This window comes from Apteryx mantelli, chromosome 3, assembly GCF_036417845.1.
Source record: "Apteryx mantelli isolate bAptMan1 chromosome 3, bAptMan1.hap1, whole genome shotgun sequence".
NCBI lineage: Eukaryota > Metazoa > Chordata > Aves > Apterygiformes > Apterygidae > Apteryx > Apteryx mantelli.
Window position 1 is genome coordinate 1,678,042 of NC_089980.1, and position 22,281 is coordinate 1,700,322.

Sequence of the window (22,281 nt, forward strand, 5' to 3'; positions counted from 1 at the left end):
CGGCCGCTGCCGTTTGGAGGACGGGGAGCGAGACGGAGCCGCCGCTGTTAGATCAAGGGGGGGAAAATTTAATCCACGAGCGGCAGCGAGGGAGGGTTATTCCCGCGGAGGAGCTTCTGCACTTCCATGCGCGGATTTTAAGGTGGGGGGGGGGAGTTTTTATTGTTGTTATTAATTGTTGCTTAGTGAATAAATGCACGCGCGTGGACGGAGAAGCCCTCCGGTGCGTGTCCGGTGCAGCCGCCACGAAGACGGCCTGGCACATCCCGGCTTTTCGCTGGCCTCCCTGGAGCGGGGGGGAGCCCGGAGGAGGAGGAGGAGGAGGAGGAGCGCGATTCCCGGCGGGGCAGGAGGCGGCCGGGAAGCGGCGCGGGGAAACGGGCGCTGCGCTGCGCTGCGCGGGGGGGACGCGACCGAGCGAGCGGCGGGAGGAGCCGCGGGCGCTTCCAGCGTCCTGCTTGTGGGGTTTATTTTATTTTATTTTATTTTTATTTTTTTACAATAAAAGGAAACACTGTTCTCAAGTTTTCGTTGCTTCGCTGCCGCTGCGCGAGCGTGTTTCCGCGCGGCAAAGCCGCTGCTCCGCGGCACCTGCGCCGCCCCCCCGCGGCCCCTTCCCCTTCCTCCCCCTCCTCCTCCTCCTCCTCCCGCAGCACCGGGGCAGAGGCGAGCGCTCTTTGAAACTAAAACCAAAGCCGCGGGGAAGGAGTCACCCCCCCCCCCACCCACGGGCGCCCCGTCCGTCCGTCCGTCCATCCATCCGTCCGTCCTTCCCCCCGTGGCAGCGCCGGCTCGGACAGAGCCGCTGCATCAGCTCAAAGGGGCAAAGAGCGGGACACAGCTGTAGCTAAACCCTACCAAAGTATCCTCGAGGGGGGGTAAGGGAAATAAACCACTCGGTAGCACTCAGAATTTCAAAAGCCACTTTATAAAGCAAAAAAAAAAAAATATTTACTGATTCGATACACTTGCACAAAAAAATCCCTAGAAAGTGTACTAAAAACGAAGGGAAACCACGTATTTGGTAGCTATTTTAAATTATATATCAAAACAGACAAATACACATTCCGTGCTTGATTATGTTACAGTAACAAAGTCGAGAACAGGCACGAGTTGTAAAAGTCGAAATGTTTTACTTCGAAGTCCAAAAATCTCTTCTTTTCCTTTTCTTTTATTTTTTCTGTGAGAAATTCAAAGCAGCGTCTTACAAGGAATATAGCGACAGGACCGTCTTTAAACCCCGTGCTCCGGCGGCTGCCTGCTGCGTCTTCCCTAAGAGCTCATAAAATCCGATTTCGGTGCAGTCTTTAAAACGCCGCGTCCGTTTTCAGGCTCTCGTGCGCGGAAGCAAAGGAGGTTTGGAGTTCAAATCGACAGGCAGAGCTAAGCACGGCTCGAATACGTAACACGGACAAAACCAGCACTCCGGCCTCCTCCAATGGCTCACAAGCAAATTAGCAAATCTAGTTTACTTGTAGTTCGCGTTAGACCGTTCCGAAGCGACGTAGAGCCCCACCAAAAAAAAAATAATCAGTTCAGTAAGAAATGTACACATTTAAAACAAGCGTCATAGTTTAAAAACTACGGAGATGTTCACGGATTCCATTTTTTCCCCCAATTAATAAAAACAAACAAAAAAACCCCAGACATTTTCTATCCTTAAAAAAAAAAAAGAAAAAAAGAGAAGAAGGGTCGAGCGCTAATTCCAGCTGTATCTTCCCGAGGGAGGCGGCAACGGGTAGGGCCTCCCGGGGCCGTACGCCTGCAAACAAACAGAAGCAAAGCGTTTATTTTTTGGATTAACGGCACGGTAAACAAGTTCGCCTGGCTTCAGGCTCCGTACGGGAGGGAAACACCGCGTTCTTCGGGCGCCCAAAGAGCCCGGCGTCCCTTAACGGCGTTCACAAGCCCCCCTCCTGAAAACCCAAACCGCCCTCGGAAGGAGCGCGGCTCCGTGCGGCGCCGGCCTCGCTCCCCGTCCGGGCTGCTGCAGGCGCCGAGCTTTTCCTAAAGGAGAAATAAAACACGCTGCAGGACAGCGCCGAGGACGACGCGCTTCCAGGTTAGGAAACCGCCGCGGAGTCTTTGTCTCCGGCAACGCCGGCAGCAAAAGGCATAAAGCAAGGGGGAAAAAAAAAATGCACACGCGCCCCCGAAGCACATGCTGAAAATCAGATTTCTTTCCTAAGGAAACGTGGGGTTTGCCATATATATATATGCTTATATTTTTACAAAGAATAATGCTGCGAGCGATACTTCAGTTAAGCCACCAATATTGCGGTTTGAGATGTGCGATGCTTGTACAGCTGTCAGTAGGATCAGTCAGCGTTATTTTTATTATTCTCTAGAAGGAAAAAAATCATTTGTCTTGACCACGTGTTTTCTATTTTAGTTGCAAGCAGTCTTATGCTAAAGCATAAAATAAGGCATTTTTAATGTATATGTCTTTACAGTAAGATAAATTTTTTTTTAAGAAAAAAAAGTTTGTATTTCTGTAACAGAGGCGGCCTTTTTCACCACTCATTCGGTTTTAAATACTAGGTGAAATATCCCTATATCGCATCTTGGAAATAACTGCAAATTAACTATATATCTGCCTTGACATTTAGATGAGGTGCCCCATACGTTAACAGAAGGTTTCATAAAAGGGGAAAGTCCATTGGAAATGATGTCAAAGCCTGACACCTTTTAGATACCCCAAAGTTAATGCCGTTGCGGTGCCACCCACCAGCTCCAGCTCCAGGGTTTTTTGTTTGCTTCCGTAAAAGAGAAACCCGTCCCTACCCCGTCCCACCGGGATGCAGAGATAACAGCCAAAACCGAGAGGACGGCAAGCAAACCCGCGACGGGAGCGTTCAGCTTCAGCGCGTTTGTGGCGGGCAAGCGAAAAAGGTTTTCTCAAGAGAAACCACTTTCTTACACCCTATTCTTAAGAGAGTCCGAAAGAGATGTGCAGAATGCATTGCTCCCACTATCAGGAAGGTTTTATATATATATTATATATTATTATATATTTATATATATATATAAATACTTTTTTTTATTGTAATCAATTAAAGAGAAACAAGTCGACCATACCCCTCGAAAAATCCTTCCAGTTTTATAAATAGCATAAGTTTCCTGCCAGCAGGCGTATAAAGGTACAATTCACAGATCTTTTAACAGTTACGGAAGGCATTTTCTGGACGTTCAATGATATATTATTACGAAATCGAACCCCAAAAAAAGTTTAACGCCTCTGCAATGTGATCTTTAGCCTTCTGGAACGCCTGGAAGACGCTCCGCTAAACACCCCCTACCACCGAGCAATCCATATCCATGGCAGTGGCGTTAATTTTGCGAGCGCTCTGTAGCAGCGTGTTTATTAACCTCTTCAGGCCGTGCTCTGTGTGCAGGGGGGGGGAAAAAAAAAGAAGAATTCAGAGGTGAAAGGGACCAAAGATAATTATTTATGCTACTGTGTGTCACCACTCCCACTTGAATCCCTTTTCAAGGCTTTAAGAAAGCTTTGGAATTTATAGACGGCAACGCCAGATTCGATTCTTGTTTCGGCTCCCTCAACGCTTTAAGGGAGCTTCGGATTTTACTTCGGTGTTTGTCGGTCCCAAAGAAACGATGGCAACTGAAAGTTCATTTAAAAAATAATCTAAAAAAAGATAGAACAGCAACAACAGTTCTCAAAAGGCGACTGGAAACGGTTAGAAAGCGAGGCAGTTGATAAGAAAATTAAATAGGAAAGCAAGTTTACTCGGCCAGAAGTATTTTCCCCCAATAGCCGCCGCGTATTCGAACACAAACAAGTCCTCCGCCTCCACCTCGACGTAACCTCGCTACACGACCCAGCGCCACCGACACGTGCACCGCGGCTCGGGCAGGAGCGCGGCGTTACCGAGCTTCGTCGCCCCCTCTTCTCCTTGACCGTCGGGTCGGCGAGCGAGCGGCGAGGCTTGGAGGATCCGGACGCGGTGCCCGGCGCGGAGGTGTCGCGGCGGCGAGACGGCTTTGCCCCACGTGAGCCGAGCCGGGGAGGGGGGGGAAGCCCTCCGCGAGCGCTGCCCTACGGCGCCGGCTCCCGCTCACCTCTGCGCCCGGCCGCAGCGGTTACGCGGCAAGAATTTAAGGTCGGGACCCGGACTGGCTTACGCACTCCTCCCCTTCGCCAAAATATCCGCTTGCTCCGGGATGAAGGAACAGAATATGGGACAGCAGACGTGCTTTTTTCCAAGTATCTGGCTTTCCGCCCCGAATTAAACACCACCCAGACTCACTCCGCCAGCATGAAAACCCTTCACTGATTTTTCCACGGTATTGCAACAGCCTACGCTACGGATTAGTGCAGTTACGCGCTTGTTTCGTCCCCAGGGTTTGGGGTAAACCTGTACGGTACAGAACGAAAGACTTGCAAACGCCGACGCTCTCCCTCCACCCTGTCGATACGTGCCTCATCCCGGTTTTGGTTATACCGAGAAAATTTGGGCGACAAGGCGGGCAGCACAGCCCCCCCCCCCCCCCCCCCCCCAGCTAGAACACCGTTCCCCCACTAATCCTAATAGAATCGTCTCCCGCGCCGGCTAATTTTGCTTACAGCCAGGACGGGTCCTGCAAGGATTTGTACCGGTAATGCCTCCCGAGCATACTTGAAGCAAGCGTGCACGGCGCGCTCGCCTCTCTTCTTCCACGTTTCTCCCTACGACACCCGATATCGCAACCGAAGGAGCTGAAGACGATTCTCAGCGCGCTCTCAAAAGCCTCGACGGCACTAAAAACCCTTCGGGGGGAGAGAGGGGAACCTCGCCGCCGCCGCTAACAAGGGCTCGGCTGAACCCTTGCGCAGCTGAAGAGCGCGGGCGCCGGGACGGATCGCTCGCTGCCTATAGATCTTTTCAGCAGCAGCACGTAATCCGGCGGCCGACAGACAAAGCCGGGAACGGCGTTAGCAGCTCGCGGGCCGCTTCCGCCGGGCTTCAGCCCCGACGAGCTGAACCGGCCGCAGAGGCGCACGAAGCTTTGCAAAAAGCGTCCCCAGCAAAGGCCCAAGGCTCCGCCGTCATGGACTTGGTGTTTTTATTCTGTTAGCTGCCTTAAAAAAAAAAAAAAAAAGGCACACCATAATTATCAATAATAACGGTGCAAAAATGACTGTGATAAGTTATGTCGAGTTTCTGATCGGGATAAAAAAGAAAAACATATGAAGTGGACAAAGAGCCAGAGAAGGAACAAAAAACAAGCTTTCAAATAAGCTGTCTGGCGTGACAATTCCGAATTTTCCACTTTTTGTTATGAGAACGGAAACTCAAGTTCCGACCCATATTAATACCCCAAAGGAATCACTGCATAACCCTACTCAACTACTTTGCTGCTGCTACCAGTGTAAAGCCAAAGTCCAGAGGAAAACTTCAAGGCAGAAGCAAGCCAGATCCATGAAATCTCAGATTCCCAGTTAAGCTGATCGTATTTGCAGTCCCCAATGTATCAGCAAAGGAGACTAGGATATTATCCAGTACGTGCACTGCAGGACAGAATTTAATCGACATGAAAATTGCTATATGCTTCCGCTAGCATGAAGAAATAGGAGAAACAGTCCTACAAACCAAACGCCAAATTTGACTGCGTTTGTGTTGTACCGCATAATACAAATATTTGCAGACTGGAAAAGATGGGCTGACTGGAAAGGAAAAAAGAAAAACTAGGAGTACACTCAAAGTGCGGCTTGTCTTGAGCGCATTTAGGAGAGGTAGCTGAACCAGATCCCACAGCAGTGAGATTTCAAACAGTTCGTGCCCGAGTTTCCATATAAAGGATTGGGAAATAGGGCCGACTGCAAGCAGCTGAGGACTCTTCCTTTTATTTCCCCTTTACTGGTCAGTAACCTCCCCACAGCTGAGTAAAAGTTCCGATTTGCAAAAACGGGAACGGAACATAAATGCCCAAAGCCTAACATGAAAACCTGGGATGTATTTTAAGTTAATATATTTACATGGTAAATACTCAAGAGTTTATGCAGGTTGTTTTAATGGTAACATTAAAAAAGAAAAAATCACAGAAGCAAAACAGCCTGCTGTTTTCAACAAGCATTTTCATACTGTAGCATTTCATAATGTGGCATTTTCATACACCGATGGCAAATTCACTTACAATTTGGGAAGAGGTTCTCCTATCTGGTTCACTTGCTTTCATTTAAGCACTCATTTTCATGTGTAATTCACAGCCACGTTCATTTCTTTGGTTACCAGAACCTAACATTTAAGTAGTTTTTCAGCTAAGACAAATCCAAAAAGCATTAGAGCAAAATATGTAATTAAGCTATAAGAATCTGCATTTTAAAGGCATGCTGGAAAGGAACTCTTCTGTCCCCAAAACACGTCGCTTATACACTTCCCTACAGGAGGGGAAGGCTGGCTGAAACGCTTGCCTTTAGGTTATATTTCCTCAAGCCGCAAGAAGCGCGTAACTCACTAGCACACGTGATCCAGGTCTAACAAAAAGCAGTTGTAGCACGGCCGCGACACACGCCTTTTACCACCGATACACGCAGAGCGGCTGGACGAGGCCGAGCAGCTTATTTGTCGGTATTTTTCACCGATGACGCAGGCAGCTGGACTAAAACCAGCTGAGGAAGGCTCAGCAGCTGCACTCGCACCCCGCGCCCACGCGCGAAGGAAACAGCATGCCAAAGAGGGGATGAAACGTGCAGAAAAAGGGCAGTGCTTTCATACCTGTCTTCCCCTGTCCATACGATCTTCAGGTCTCTGCGGGTAATTCATCGGTCCGCCTAGTCCTTGGTACTGACCCGGCTGGTACTGACTTTGGGACGGCAGCATGCGGTTCCAGGCGAGAAGAGGAGCAGCCCCGGCGCTTCTGTACAAATTAAAAAAAAAAAAAAAAAAAACACACGATACCATGAATTTCATACGACGAAACCCCAATGTCTACAGTCTAGCAGGATACATGATTTGATTTGCCTCAGAGTCACACGCCGTCACCCCTGACCATGCATGTAGTGGTACTGTAGGTGGCCAAATCATCACAGAAAAATGGGGGAAAACAGTCTTTAAAAGATTCTCTTACTAAAAGGCTGCGTTTGCTTACTTGCTTTCTTCACCACAGCTTGAAAGTTGGATAGCCATTCCCTACCACAAGCAGCACATTCTGCTTTACAAACCGGAGATTTTTTTTTTTTTTAAATTCCTTGGAAGGATCTTGCCCATCTTGCGTTTGAGGGGCAATATTTGCCAATTCATCTGCGAGGATCCGCAACGTGTGTTTAAACGCGGCGATCACCAAGTTAGCTAAACGTAACACACCATCCAAAGAGCACACATGTGCCGTACAGGAGAATGAGGCTTTCTTTTCGCAACGTCCAGACTCCTTCTGGGAGCCCATTCTTCCCAGTTAATTGCAGGTTGCAAATGAATTCTTACGGCGAGTATTCTGAATCCAGGGTAGGGGCCTGGGCTGTTTTTTTCCCATCCATTATTCTGCTCAATATGTCAGAAGGTCCGATCGGGAAGAAACCTTTTCAAGTTCTATTGATGCCGTTTTCAATTGACCACGGTGACCTAGCAACATAAGCACTAATTGGCACGGACTGACTGACATTTGGTGTACAGTTTATATGGGAACACAAATTCAACGTCTATTATAACCTAGTTTGCCATCCTAGATTACTAAGAGCAAGAAATGTTTTAATTGCCTTCAAGTGCCTATCTAGTGTTACAATTATAAAGCAACAGGTATAATGCATCAAATCACTGTTTGATTAAAAAATATTTAGAAAAATGATATAGCCATGATATAGTCTTTAACGCTAAGCACTGCTAAGGACACAATTCATTAGAGAATTCAAAATAGTTATGTTTTGCAGAATAATATGCTGTTGTAACGGAAAAATATTGAGTAGTCAGGACAGTTAATCTCTTTTGACTCCTGTTTGAGAGCGAGATGGTTGAACGCTGTGTGGACGGACCGCTGAGAGCAAGAAGAGTAACAGAGCGAACACAAACACTGCATTTCATACTTGGCTGCTGCACCATTGCAAAGACGCTAAATTAAATGTTACTTTGGTCATCTCGGAAGAGTCTTTGGCTACGTTGGTTTGATTAAAAATCGGCTGGACTTCAGCCTTGGAGGAATAACCTTACCCCAAGGTTGAACGTGCTGCATTCTTTCAACTGCTCACGCGGTGCAAGGAAGAGGTATGAATTTTGGGAAAGGGACCGACCAAGAGAGTATTCATAGCCGACGGCACAACGGCCGGCAAACGAGCCTTTGCGCAACTGAGGAAGTGACGCTGGAGAGGAAAGAGCTTCTAAATAGGAATTTCTCCAACAGCAATGGAGAAAAAGGTTGTATTAAGACAACCTTAAGTAAGCATAAGAGTAAACTGAATGAAAACAGGCGTTTTGGATGTGAAAACTTTATGTTTTTCAATACAAACTACTTGTGGTTTTAGAGGTTTTGCCTGTGTGCCAACCGCCGGGCCTGGACGGATTAACATCCATCTGAATTTCACAAAGGCAAAAGAAACTCCAACCATCTCCAGAAATGAAACGCCTTGATTCCAGGTCATAAAAGTACGGGTCTTACCCGATAAATACACACTTGGTAATTACAACGTGTAGTATTTGCGCATGTTCGTTTTCAGTACAAGAGCTAAATGGTCTTACTGAACTGCGCAGTTTTGTTTTTAGTATCAGAGATGTATGTCTGGAAATGCATAATGTTATCCGAATCATTCATTAGGCGGAGCAACACAACATTTCCTTAAAGTTAATAGCACATTGCATTTTCTGGGACTGAACGCTCCAAATCAGTATTGCAGGTACGATATTCCTTTTGATGAACCACTTTGAGAACTCACATTTTATTTCGTTACTCCTAGAAAAGAGCAGACTCTTCAGGAAGAGTATACTGCTCAGCCGTAAGGAGAAGGGCAGTGAATTACCTGCATCACCCCAGTTCTGAACTTTCACCAACAGTCGCTCAGTTCCTACAGCTTCGCTAACGTGCTTGCGATAAACAGCCTCAGCAGCTGAGGATCACAGGCACACATCTGTCACATGCCCGGAACGCGAAAGTTCAAAACAAGTTTCATTTGAGGTTACTAAGTATTTTGTACAAATTTTAAACTTTGTTTTTAAAAACAAAGCGCTCTTTAGTGAAAAGGTGGGACCTTAGCCAATGAAACACATTAATATTAAAATCTCTAATATTTTGGGCCGTTTTAGCTTCAGGATAATCTTAAATAGTGAAATTGGTGATTTTCAGTTAAAACCATTATATACTCCAGGGATTAACCTAGTAGGAAAAAAGCTGATATTACGTATCTAGTCTTAAAGCCAGAAAAGCAGCATATAGCTTTCTGCTCCTCTCAATTCCCTGAACTACGCACTATTTTTATAGGCCAATATTTTAGATTTTCATCTGGTAGGCACAAACCAGGTAACTGCAGCCTTCACAGCAATTGACTTCATGTCCATCTCGTATATGTATTAATTGGAGAGTCGAGTTACCTGAGGGTGGAGATTTGTGCAAAGCAAAAGCATGCCTTGCAGGTAACAAAAAAAGAAGATTTGTGCCATTTGGAATATCGCAAGTCCATATTGACAAAGTTACTCAAATGCACTATCCCGTGTTACGTTAACTTACAATTAAACTGATGCATATACATACAAAATAGCTAAAATACAACGTCAGGAAACTTGATAAAGTAAAGCATTTCTGTGTTCCAACATCAGCTCCCCTGGAAGTCTCACCTATGAACAGGACAGGGCTTCATGGTTATCCCTTCCTTGATTCTGCAAATCAAGGACATTTGCAGATGAGGTGGGTAGACAGGAGGCTACAAGGCTGGAGCAGGGGTTGGCCTCTCCCTCAACTGCTTTTCTCCTGGGTGCTGAGGTGCTACAAGGACAGAAATTCCTCGCGACTCTCCCCGTCGGCACCCAGTCGCTTCCCGCGCGCCGGAAGCGGCGGCGAGCAGGAGCAGAGCCGGAGGCAGCAGTACTGCCAGGGATCTGGAAACCTCTCGGGAGGGTTTCGGTTCAACAGGTTCAACCATTTTTCCCTAAAACGGTACCGAGTCCGTCTACCCCACGTATACGTTTAAAACCTTTGTTTAACTCTCCGTGCTTATGGCGATAGGGCAAGTAATTCAACATCAGCCCATGGCATCTGTTGTTAATCAAACACCTCCCAAAACCACAGCATAATTATTTAGCCCCAGCACTAAGCCTGGCAAGTTCGTGATTTTTATAAACTATCAGAGGTACAACAAGAAATAAGTTGGGGAGAGAGGAAGCATTGTAAATGTACCGTTTTTGTTCAAAAGCTAGAAAGTCATTCTCCAAAATTCCCTGAAGTTTATTTTCTGGGTTGAGATAACACATTTTCAATTTAAAGTTACCTCAGGGGACACACATTTCCTCTAGTTTAGGAACCGAATACTGAAGTCAGTATTGCAACCCTAGAAGCACACTGGGCAAGTTAAAGATTGAATCGTACAACGGCATAAATCTGCATAAATGTTCTAAAATATCTGGACATTATGTGATCGCTTCTAAAGATATTAACATAAACCAAGCGCAGTAATCTTGTGACTGGATTCTGATTAGAGACACAGTCTAATATCACAATTAAGTAAAAAAGTGCATTTTGAGTGAGAAACAAACAGAAGTTTTGGCAGAAAGAAATTATTTATATGTGAACCGAGAAACTCTCCCACTTTGCAAAAATAAGCAGCCTGGTAAAAAAAAAAATCACAAAAGCACAGCATTATAAAAACAATCACAAGCTCCTGAACTGCAGCAATATTTCATAAAAATGAAACTACGCAAGTTGCACTAAATTAACGTTTGAGAAGAGCAACTCACGTGGACAAACTCAAAGTTTATAATGCAGGATTGCACACCGACATGGCACAGGATGAGGGAGCCGGAGTTACTTCAATAGGGATCAGAACGGTTGCCATGGAAAGTGTGATTATAGAGAGCTCAATAAATTCTCCCAAAGCTGATATTTCCCATTTGCACATAAAAACACGGGGGAAAAAAAGAGAGGAAAAAAAAAGTTTTGCTTAAGAGCAGAAGCTTCAAAGATCTCATATATGCTCCCATTCCTCCACAAACAAACAAATATAATTATTCATAGCTTTCTCAGGTATACTGGAGTTTATAAAGTCCATCTGACTTAAGGACATACAAGCTGTCAGAGAAGGAACGCACGTAAAACATCCCTTATTATCAAACCATGTCACATTCTTTCTATTCGATGGCACTTATTGGACTGCAGATTCCATAATCCTTCTCTGAGTCCCTTCTGCATTTAATTCAGTTCGGTCTTAAGTAGTTAAAGAAACTGTTTTCAGTGGCAACTAATAACTACTGACCTACAGTGACACTGCCCTACAATAGGCTTGTCAGGCCTGAAAAAGTTGTACCAAAGAAGCTGATTAGGACTTCAAGAGGTTTGTAGCAAGAATCAATGGCTAGTCTGTACTAATGCTGCGGTCGCAGCACAGAAATGATAAAAGTGGAACACCATTAGTTATGCCTCATTAAGCTCCACAACCCTCCTAAAAAGAAATTTGTTTAGCCTGTCCAAAATCTAATGCAGTTTTAAGCTCTCTGTGTTCAATTTCGTAGTATCTCAAAAGCTTCAATAAGATAAAGGCCAAAGAACCAAGAACAGTAGCAAAGCACCAACAGTAAAGTTAATTTTGAAGGCTGAGTTTTAATGGAAAGTGTTTTTGCCGCCTTCTTTTTTAACACAAAGTACTCAAACCTTTTAAGGGATGAACCCTGTATAGCGCGCTCGCAAAATATAAATAAATCATGGACACTAATTAACTTCAAAAACTGCTGTACGACATAACTTAGACAAACATAAACAACAAAACTCAAAACAAAGACGAAACGATGTTGTGAAACCTCCCAGAGCCGTGCGCATCCTCTTGCCCCCTTTTTCCAAGAGCTCGGTCGCACCTGCCTTACCTTTGCGGTGACTGCTGAAACAACGGCGTCGGACCTCGCCAGGAGTCCTGCGGCCTAAGATCTACGGGGTAAAACAAAAAAAATTAAAAGTTAAAAGAAAAAAAATAAATAGAGAGCTGTGTTCTACTTTCTACACTCCATCATTTATTTTTAAATGTGCCATAAAACTCATTTTAAAAAGTCAAACAGAACGGAAGAGCCCAGATTGGATATACTACCAAACACATTTCACCAAATCTTATTTGGTTACCATTGGTGAGCCAATATTTTGACAGAGCCCTTTTACATCAGACAGTGACAAGCTCAGTATTGATAAAAAGGCAACATTTGCCTTGTGTCTTTTTTTTTTTTTAATTATGTCCAATAAACTTCAAGCTGTAAGAAAAAAAGAATTTTAATTGCTGGAACTACCCAGATCACGTTTCAACCCTTCACAGGTATCAGTGTTTTCTGGGATTTTTAAAAAGGCAAAAAGATGACTGCTACTGTAACAACTGAAGACTTCATTCATTTAATACTTACATTTCTTACAAACATATTCATCGCCACAGTATATAAAAATACATATATACACATAAACATACACAGCTGTACCATCATCAGGACGTACTTTTCCGTGTTTGTGAGCAACAAATAATTTTTTTGCTCACAACGTGCTCAGCTTTCCCTCTGCTTAGGCTAAGTTACTCTGTAAAGCAAACTAAAAGAACGGCCAGAGCGCATAACGAGTTCACAAAATAAAGTAAACAAAGTTTTAGGAACGAGATATTTAAAAGCTGATCTCAGTAATGATATATAATGAACTATTAATGGCTTCTCAGGTAATATAGCCAAGGCTGAGTTAAACTTTTTTTTTTTTTTTGGTGGAAGCTTGGCCAAAGACCTAGCGCTAACGAAGCGCGGTGAAGAGGACCACCCACTCCTCACTTGTTACTGCGACATCTTTGTATGGGGTTAGCTTGGGCAGAAGAAACAACACGGCTTTAAGGGGACCTGCAATTAAATGGTTGTTGTTCTCCTAAACAAACCGCTCGGTAAACAGGATGAAAGCAAAGCTTCTCAATAGCTCCCTGGTCGGCTCGCAACACTCGAGACCGTGTATCGCTCAAAAGCCGCAGCCTCGGCGACACCTTTGAGCGTCTTCAATGGCGTTTAAGTTGACCTAATTTTAGCAGCTGGTTCCAGAAGTTGCCTAATGGGCACAGCACGGCGGGACACAGCAACACCCGGTTAAATTGCCAGCATTCACGTGCGCTAAAGCTTTCCAGTAATTTGAAAGAAACGGGGGGGGGGGGGGAAAAACGGGTAGCAGAAAACCTGCGCCTCTCCCCTGCGCCGGCAGCCCGGCTCCTACCCAACGCAACGGGTTATTTCATGTATATTGTAACCAAACCAGCCGAAAGCATCGCAAGGGCTGAAAAGATAGAGGAGCACAAATTTGTTCCAAATATACTCCGCAGATTTAGATACGCAGCACTTTTATACCGATCAGCCTGTCAGAATAACCACGACTTTTAAACGCATGAACAGGTTGGACTCAAATGATTCTCTAGTGATGCTGGATTTGAATATAAAATTAATGCAATACAAGAAAACCCAGGTGCGCAACGCTGGTTTCAACCACTTTGGGGGAAGAAAAAAATTAAGACACAGCCTTAAACTCATGCCTTAAAAAGCTCCAGGAAGACAAAGCTGCTAAAAAAAAAAATTTTTTTTTTTAATTTTGCAACACACCTGTAGATTTGCTAAAGACAGACAGTGTCATTCCTTTCAATCCAAAGATACCCTAACATGACTTTGTATTCCTAATAATTTCATAGCTTCATGGATACCAGCATCTTAGAAACATATGTGATGCTACAGAACTGAGTTCTGGTAAAACATTTTGTAGATTCACAAAAAAATCCCGTGTATAGCTGTAACACCTGTAGCTCTTTAGCTCAGCCGCAGCTGTCCTGATGACTGCTAGGCTCCAGCTCCATCATCACAACACAGACCTAGAAGACCTGCGGGTCTGCTGTTTTCACCCCCTATGCCTAGATAGGGGTCGGATCGTTTCAAAGCTGGAGCTTCTGGTGCGCACGTTCCTGTGTCACACCACTATGGAAAGCGCCAGCAGACCCCAAAACAGGAGAGGGAGCCCGGTTTTCCTTTTGCTTGCAGAGAAGCACAGGCTTCCAGAAAACACCTATCGTCCGGCAGGAATAACGGTGAGCTTGCTTTTCCTCTTTGAAGGCTGAACTGTGTAAGACCTCCGAGTATCCAGACAACTGCACAGATTAATACTACCTCTCCCTCTTTTCTCTCAGCCACAACTCCAAATTTTAGTTGAAGTTTATTACCATTTTTTTCCATTCCAGAGCTGGGGTCGAATGAGTGCTCTGAGACACCCAGGGAGATGCCAGTCTCCGCCGAGCACAGTGTTTCTGTTCACACAGATCCCTGAATAAGGGCTAGTCAAAAACCATACTTCATCACTTTCTTTCCACCTGAAAACCTAAGAGCCCAACTACCCTGCTGTAATCACGTCTTTCTGCAGCTCTAGGGAGCGGCTTAAGAAAGAATTTAATGAAACAATTACAAAAAACATTTAAAAGTCACCTTATTACTATATATTTTTACGGCTCTCTGATAGACAATCTTGGAGGGGAAAAAGCTTGGAACGGTGAATTGCACTTCAAAAAGGTACAAAATTGGAGAAGAAATGGCAATTAATATTTTCTTTACTCTTTAAAACTTAGGCATCTCCTAGAGCTATAAGGCTAAATAAACTGCCTTCTCTAGCAGCTCCTCAAGTAACAATTTATCTAATCAGTGCGGCAATCAAAGATGAGATTTTATGTTTACTGATTGCACTAATCAAAATCACTTTTCAAATGCAGCTAATTGACAAGTTTACTGACTGAAATGGAAGTCATAAATCAGATACCCTGGATTGCAGAAACCAAATATGCCATTCACAGAGTACCACCACGCTGCACTTGACTCCCCAAATTATCAGCACAGACAATTATTCATCAGCCGAAAATTGGCACATCAAAGTCAAATCAGAGAACAACAGTAAGGAACACCCACAGCAGGCTCTTGAAGAAGAGACAGCGCTTGGGTTGACCGCATTACCCTTCTAGAGGCCAATTTTACTCCATCATATATATATATAAAAACATAATGCATAAAAAGTTGCTTTATATCAATTCCATAAAACGTGTAAATTTTAACCACATCATCCCTAGTTCTTCTGGATCTTCTGAATTACATAAAAATTGAGTGAATGTGTGCTTTCAGGAAGCTTCCCAATCCAATTATGCTGTAATAAACAACTGTTCTCTAACATCTTCTACCTTTTACTCTCACATAATTATACAGCTGCTCGAATGTGATGTTGATACAAGAGATAACTTGCCTCATTAAAAAAAAATAAAAATCTGCTTGTGCCTTCCCATTCCTTCTAATTTGATTTTCTAGTTGAAGATATCTGAGCTTTGACAGAGACATTTGTACTTGAATTCAGAGAGAAGGCTGCAAAAGGCAGAGAGGTAGCTGTGCTGTCAGATCTAGGAATGCCAAAAGATGCTGTCCAGGTGAAACTGGTGCTAAGGAGAAATAAGGGGCACGCGCTTAAACCGATGTTTCCATCAGAGCAAACAAGCTGTCCACACGAACTGTCCCCGTTCAACGAGATGACTACCACCTCCTGAAGGAAGGGTCAGAGAGTAGCTGAAGCGCTCCCATCTCAACAGCTTTGCTTGACACCATCTCCACACAACCCAGAACCCATGACGTGTTAGAGTGGACGTGGTCCCATTTGCAAAGACATCCTTCAGTGTGACCACCAGGAAGACTGATCTTGGCAGAAATTCTGGGCTATGGCACTTGAAAGTAGTTTAACTAGGCCTCTAAATGGCTTAAGTCATGTCTGGTTTAAACAGGTCTTGTTTACGTGGTAGAACAGGATTGAAGATACGCCGATGCCAATTGGCATTGACAGTCCCAGGAGGCCTGAGCTGGGTATCGGCCTCCCAACCAGACAGCACGACGCATTTCTGGAACTCCTTCTGGAAAGCAAGCGGATCTCTGATACTGTTTAATCCCTGCTCATCTCACTGACTGAACCACCTACTGTCCTCACACTTCGGTTAAATAAAGAGGGACTGAAAGATAGGTGATACCCAAACATTAAGTCAACCACTATTGCAATTAGTCAGTTGTAGACTTCACATTGCAGTCGGTTTAAATCAAGAGTCAGAGTTTGAGACTGATCTCCCAGGACAGCTTGGTATCATTAGCAGAAGAGAAGGGGTCCACAACAAAATTATGGGACAAAGCATACATTTTCAGCGTGCTGTACTCCCATCCCCAATTCCGAGTTTTCCCATTATAACAGAGGACCAGGAACCAGCTTCTCAACTCTGTTTGGAATGACGAGCCCCGGAGAGCAACGGCATCCCTGCAAGCCCCGCTGTGTGAGAAAGGTCTTTGTACAACGATTGCGGGCAGCACGCGAGGCAATGTGCCATAAAGGGAGCTGGAAGCACCAGCAGGTTGACCTGGCACCTCTTTTTACTGCACGAACAGGAAAGCAAGAACTCAACCTTCGCTTAATGGAAAAAAGCAGCACTAAGGAAAGAGGCACAATGGAGAAGAAGGAAAAAAAACAACCCATCCTGTTCTCCTGAACAGCCTTACTTTTAGATTTGTCAGGCACACCTGCAGAACAGCAACTGGAAATGCCTGAGGCAATCTGGGGGTGAGGAGGGGGCAGGAGATGAGGGGAGAAAAGGATGTGTGAAAGAAAGCCCCGAGATAATTTCTGAGGCCAACAGATGGACTGGGATTTCATATCGATCAGCGGATTCAAGCCTCCTCAATTTGAAAGAATGATGACATTGGGGCATATTTGCATTTGGAGTGTTTCCTATACAACACAAGGTGCTCAGATGCCATGAGGATGAGAGCTTTGTAAGTACCTAATTGGCAACATCAGCTCCTCATACGTAAGGCTCAGAAAACTGCTTTGAAATAAGTATTTCCCACAAAGTGTCAAGACTCAAGCTTCAGAAGTCATAGACAACAGTATAGGGACTACTGGGCTCATGAATACTTCCTCTCCCTGCAAACCCACACATGCTTTTTCTCCTTGGAGACGAATACAAAAACACGATGCCTGGCTGGTAGTTCTGCCTTCCCATTCCCCGCACTCTTCTTTTTAGATCATATTTCTGTTTGCTTAAAAAACACTTCTTTTCTTTTAATCAAAGTTAATAGCTTCAGACTCTTATATTCAATCTGTCTCTCCACTTAAACCAATCTGATTCCTTACACAGAAAGCTTCTTCACCCCCTGCTCAAGTACACTTCATCTACTTTGGGACTGGACAATAAGTTTAATTTAGAATGGCCATTGATCTTAATTATTTAGTTGCTGTTCCATATGCAGTCAAGAAATGCAAGTCAAGTATAAGAAGTCTGACAGCTTCAATATGCAGTAATCTGGTCTCCTACATATGACAAACTGTTGGGAGCTTATAAAACTTCACCTCTCTCAGCTGTTTAAACCTCAAACGATTGCATAACGCAATATCGCATGAATTCAGCTGAAAAATGAAACCCACTTACTTTAAAGCATCTTTTAGGCTGCACCTTTCAGGCAGCTTAGCCAAGCTCCCTCCTGTCTCAGTCCCATTCAACATACAGAAATGCAGCACCTGATCACAGGCAGGAAGACAGGACTCATTCACCGATGTCCTTTAGGGGAGCTCTTCACACAGACCACTCCTTCCCAGAATGAAGAAGTGCGGTTTCAAATGGACAGGATTCTCTCACCTCTTCCACCGCTCCTCTTGCTTACCAAGCAAGCAGCAAAGCAGACGAGGACACTGCCGACCTCCCGACCGTTTGCTACCACCCTTCTGCCAGAAGCTGCAACACCCGCTGCAGTCGGGAGAAGGGAAAGCGTGACTGTGAATCCAGTTCGGTCTGGCATCTTCGAGCAAAACCCTTCTTCCCGTGTACCTGAAGCTAGCTGTCCAAAACTGGAGCGGCAGCTGCAATAGGAACAGGGATACAAACCTCCAAAGGGGGACTGGGCAGCCCGCGCGAGGCAGCGGCCACTCTCTGCAAGTCACCACAGCTCTTCTGTTCAGAGTCCTACTGTCCTTCCCGAGTTGTCACCTTGCCTTGCGCATTAACTGTTTTCTGTGGCCAGCCTCTTCCTCTTGCTGTTCTCCTCAGACACAAACATCAAACTTCTAGGAAGTTTGCTGCTTCTGCTGATGTTGAAATTCAGCCAAATTATGAAGATGTGCAGAATTACGTACACTAGGAACCCTTTATGGACAAAAGGTTATTTTTCCTATCACATTTAAATACTGGGCTAAGGTATTCAAAATGGGATCCTACCTACAGGCACACAGTTGCATTTTGAAGCGGGAAACATTTTAGTACATTTCACTGCAGCAATTCCAAAAAAAAGGGCAACACAAAAATCAATCACTTTGCTTCCAAGCTTCCAAACAGACGCGGAAGAGGTCTCAAGTTTGTAAGCAGCTCTCGACTCTCCGAACACCAGAGCAGCTCATGGAAGCGAGACATTTGGCAAAGACCATCACATTCATTTCAAATTGTGACTTGATATTTAATTTCATCTAAGCAAAATAATTATTTGAATTAACTCAAGTAAAACCTTTTCCCTCAAATTTATGACAATTAACCAATGCCTGGAAGGAGAAAAAAAAAGTTTTCAAAGATGGTTTTTCTGGTGCATTTTCATTATTTTCTAGGATTGTATTCATTTTTGCTTTGTCAGAACATCAACTGGTTGGGCTCTGAACAGCATGGCCAGTCAAGCATCTAAATAACAAAGTCAAATTGGCATTAATGCCTTTAAAAGAGAGGTTGGTCATAAGAGCTCTCGAGTGAACAGCATGTACTTTGCCGTTTTATTCCAGCAACCCTTCTAGAAAAGTCAGGGTTCATGCTGGTGCTACAGCATTGCCTTCTCACGGGAAGAAAAAAGCTTTTCCTCTTCAAAAGGAATCAGGTTCGTGCATACATGGTCAGGGTGAAGGTACGAGATGCAGATTACTTTTTGACAGGATCAATCTCAGGGACAAATATCAAACCAGGTAATACAAGCCACCCTTCTCACATATGGTAAGTGAAAAGTGAGTTTAAAATTCAGGTCCTCAAGGCACGAGGGTTCCAGATGACTTAGGGTATCTGAATACAATCATCTGAAATGTAAGAAGCGTACAAAAAGCGTACGGCCTGAACTTCCATCATTGACAGAAGAACACCAAATCAGTCAAAACGCATCTCCTGCGGGACGACGATGTACTACCGAGTCCACTTGCTATTGGCAAAGAAACATCACAGGAGGAAATAAGCAAGCTTTAAAATTGTTTGGGACTAGAACAGTAGCCGTCAACTTTTTAAAACTGTCATATTTTTCCAGTGTGTGTGTGTGGGGGGGGGGACAGTCTATCATATGCTGAATTTGTAATAATACCAGGCTTGCTTCTCTCTATTTTTTGCAGGGTCTTGGCAGGCTGAAAATCCCTGGGCTCATGGTATTTGCCATGCTTAAATACAGCTACTAGACACTACTGTACAGCATGGAACTCATAGATGCCCGTCTGCCCACCACCTTTTCGTAAAGGCGAAAGCCTCAGCAGGGACAGCACGGTGTCCTCTGTCCCATCCGTACCACGGCACATCAAATCTCCCTCCAAACAGGAGTAGCTGACATTCAACATAAAAAATGGATTTTCTTCTTTCTCCCTCCCTTCAGCTCTCATACCAGTTGGAAAACAAGTTACCTATTTGAATTTATTCAATATGAATGGAAAATACATCTATGAGATTAAAAAAAAAATGGTGTCCATTTCCATGGAATAGGGTGAACCCTAAAACGCGAGAGCGCTACGCAATCAATACCTAAAATAGCATCTGTAATTTTGGGAGGCAAGACACAGAGAGGAGTGATGACAGTAAACCGGAAACAGTTTCCACCAGTCTTCACTAGCTAAGCGCTCCTATCAAGGCTGTGTCACAGCACGCAAACCTGAGCTTCACATTTTCAAACAGCCGCTGCCCTTTTTAAAATCCGCACAGCATTCCTGCAGCAGCAGGATTTGGGCCAGAATTTAGGGAAGGCAGATGCAGCATTTACTCTAACACAAGTCTCAAATGTTAACCCGTGCCAGAAAAGCAATTGAAATCCCACTGTCAGACCCATAGTGCAAGGATATATTTACACCACAAAATTCTTTAACTTTTTAGTATGTTCACATAGGTACAATGCAACAGATTCAAATCAAATCGTAAAAGTTTTCTACTTGGAAACATAGAAAGCAGAACCCACTTACTTGACAACAATTTAGGAATCTGCTGCTGCCCACTTAGAAGCGGCCTGCTGTATGGGTTCCCGTAAGCTCCAAGTGGTACTGCATTGGCATACATTCCTGGCATCCCTCTTTCCCTTGGTATTGAATGCCTATTATGCGTAAGAAATGGAAAGAAGAGAGAATAGGATGTTTTTATAAATGCCATCTTATAGAACAGCTGCTACCCAGTCCATCAAATACCCCAGCTCTCTCCAGTGCATCAGTGGAGATGTGCACACACACAATGCAGCGATTCATTTACGGATGAGGGTCCCAGGCGCATCACGAAGAAAGCACAAGCTTTGTGAGCTGGTCCAGGGAAAATTCTGAAGTTTCTATAGTGAGCCAGAGTAAGTAGAAAAACATATATTTTCCGCGAACAGTGTAAGAATTCAGGAAAAATGAATTGCTGTCACATTTCCCAAGAAGGGGAATTTGTGCCTTAATTTTATATTTATGCCTTAATGTTTGCCAGGCCTTTGTTGCTTTTCCTGCACAGAGCTATATTCACATTAAGACTTCAATGCTCACAGTGTCTGCCACTCCGGACTTTCTTATTCCGAAATAATGATTTAATAAGATGTCATGTAATTAATAACACAACTATACTTTTTTGCAACTATGAGATGGAAGAACAGAAGGTGGTTCACAAGTGTAGCAGCGGAATAATGATGCTTTCCAACACGTGAACGGAAGGAATGGTGTTGCTTTCTCTTTTTCCAACTCCTGTAGAGCCAGAGGATGAAGAAGAAACTATTTTCTCTTCCTAAAGAGAATCATGTTCAGTTGCTTATACAGTTTGCTTTTATTCAGTAGTATTACAACCTCCTTTGAAACAGCCTCTAGTCTGGCACTGATAGACATATGGCTTCCTGCCATTCCCAGTAAGAAAAAACAATTCCATTTATCCATAATTTTCCTAATACATAACCCAGGCTCATTCTCTAATCTTGTGCTCTGAAGCATTCTTGTTCTGCACTAGAGCACTTGAGAAAGTTATTTGGATTTGCATTTGGAGAACTAGTAAGAAACTGACTTCGACAATGCCTTGAACAAAGACGACCAACTGGATTATCATGGTGCGGCACATGAGCTTTGAACACAGGTAGTAAGACACAGCCTTTTTAAAAGCATGGAAGACTTTCCTGTCCTCCTAACTGTCTTAAGTATCACTTGTGCGCAATATCCTCATTGTATGTTCTGTACTTCAAGCAAGTACTCACCAGACAATTTGAAAAAACAACAGGAAAACCAGTTAGAAATATTCAGAGAGGGGGGAAAAAAAAAAAAAAAAGCAAGGCATCACTATAAAATTCACTTATTTAAGGATACTATCACATATAATTTTCATCAGTGCTGAATTTAAATATTATATGCCAAAGTTTCCAACACGTGACACCAGCATCTAATCTCTGGCAGCATTTCTCCCCCCGCCTCCGCTTTTTCTTAAGCGGTAAAGGAACGTACAGACATCTCAGCGTGGCAATCGGCAGTACTGCTGTCAGTTCTACTCACCCTAAAGTTCTAAACGCCGACTGGTCCAAATGGACCGGCTTCCTGTCTCGATTAAAACCAAGCTGTGGCCTCCAAGGCCTACCATCGTTGTTGGTTTTTTCCCAGTCTCCTGGCTTAAGGACTGGAGGAGGTTTCCTGAATATGAAAAGAGGCTCCGTAAATACTTATCTGAGAAAATAATCAGCCTAATAAAAGACAAATGAAGTATTTGAAAACTGACAGCGGATACTTACTTTGCACCAGGTAACACTGTAGCCTTGAAAACAAAGTCTTCTTCAAATTGTGGATCTTTGAAAGAGATACTAGAAGAAAATATCTGTGGATTAGGTTTATTGATAATTAAGACGAGCACAATGAATAAGTAATAACTGCTCTATTAAGAGAGTGATTTAC

The 22,281-nt window shown here is 44.1% G+C and overlaps 1 protein-coding gene across 1 annotated transcript in view; it reads right to left on the reverse strand.

Annotated features, from left to right (window-relative positions):
* Positions 1-906: 906 nt before the first annotated feature.
* Positions 907-22,281, reverse strand: part of XRN2 (5'-3' exoribonuclease 2) — a 60,349-nt gene continuing 38,974 nt past the window's right edge. Inside the window, exons 25-30 of the mRNA XM_067292607.1 lie at positions 22,122-22,190; positions 21,889-22,023; positions 20,356-20,483; positions 11,991-12,051; positions 6,717-6,858; positions 907-1,762 (exon numbers count right to left, since the gene is read on the reverse strand). Of these exons, the coding sequence (XP_067148708.1) occupies positions 1,700-1,762; positions 6,717-6,858; positions 11,991-12,051; positions 20,356-20,483; positions 21,889-22,023; positions 22,122-22,190 (598 nt within the window). The 3' untranslated portion in view covers positions 907-1,699. The remainder of the gene's footprint in view (positions 1,763-6,716; positions 6,859-11,990; positions 12,052-20,355; positions 20,484-21,888; positions 22,024-22,121; positions 22,191-22,281) is intronic.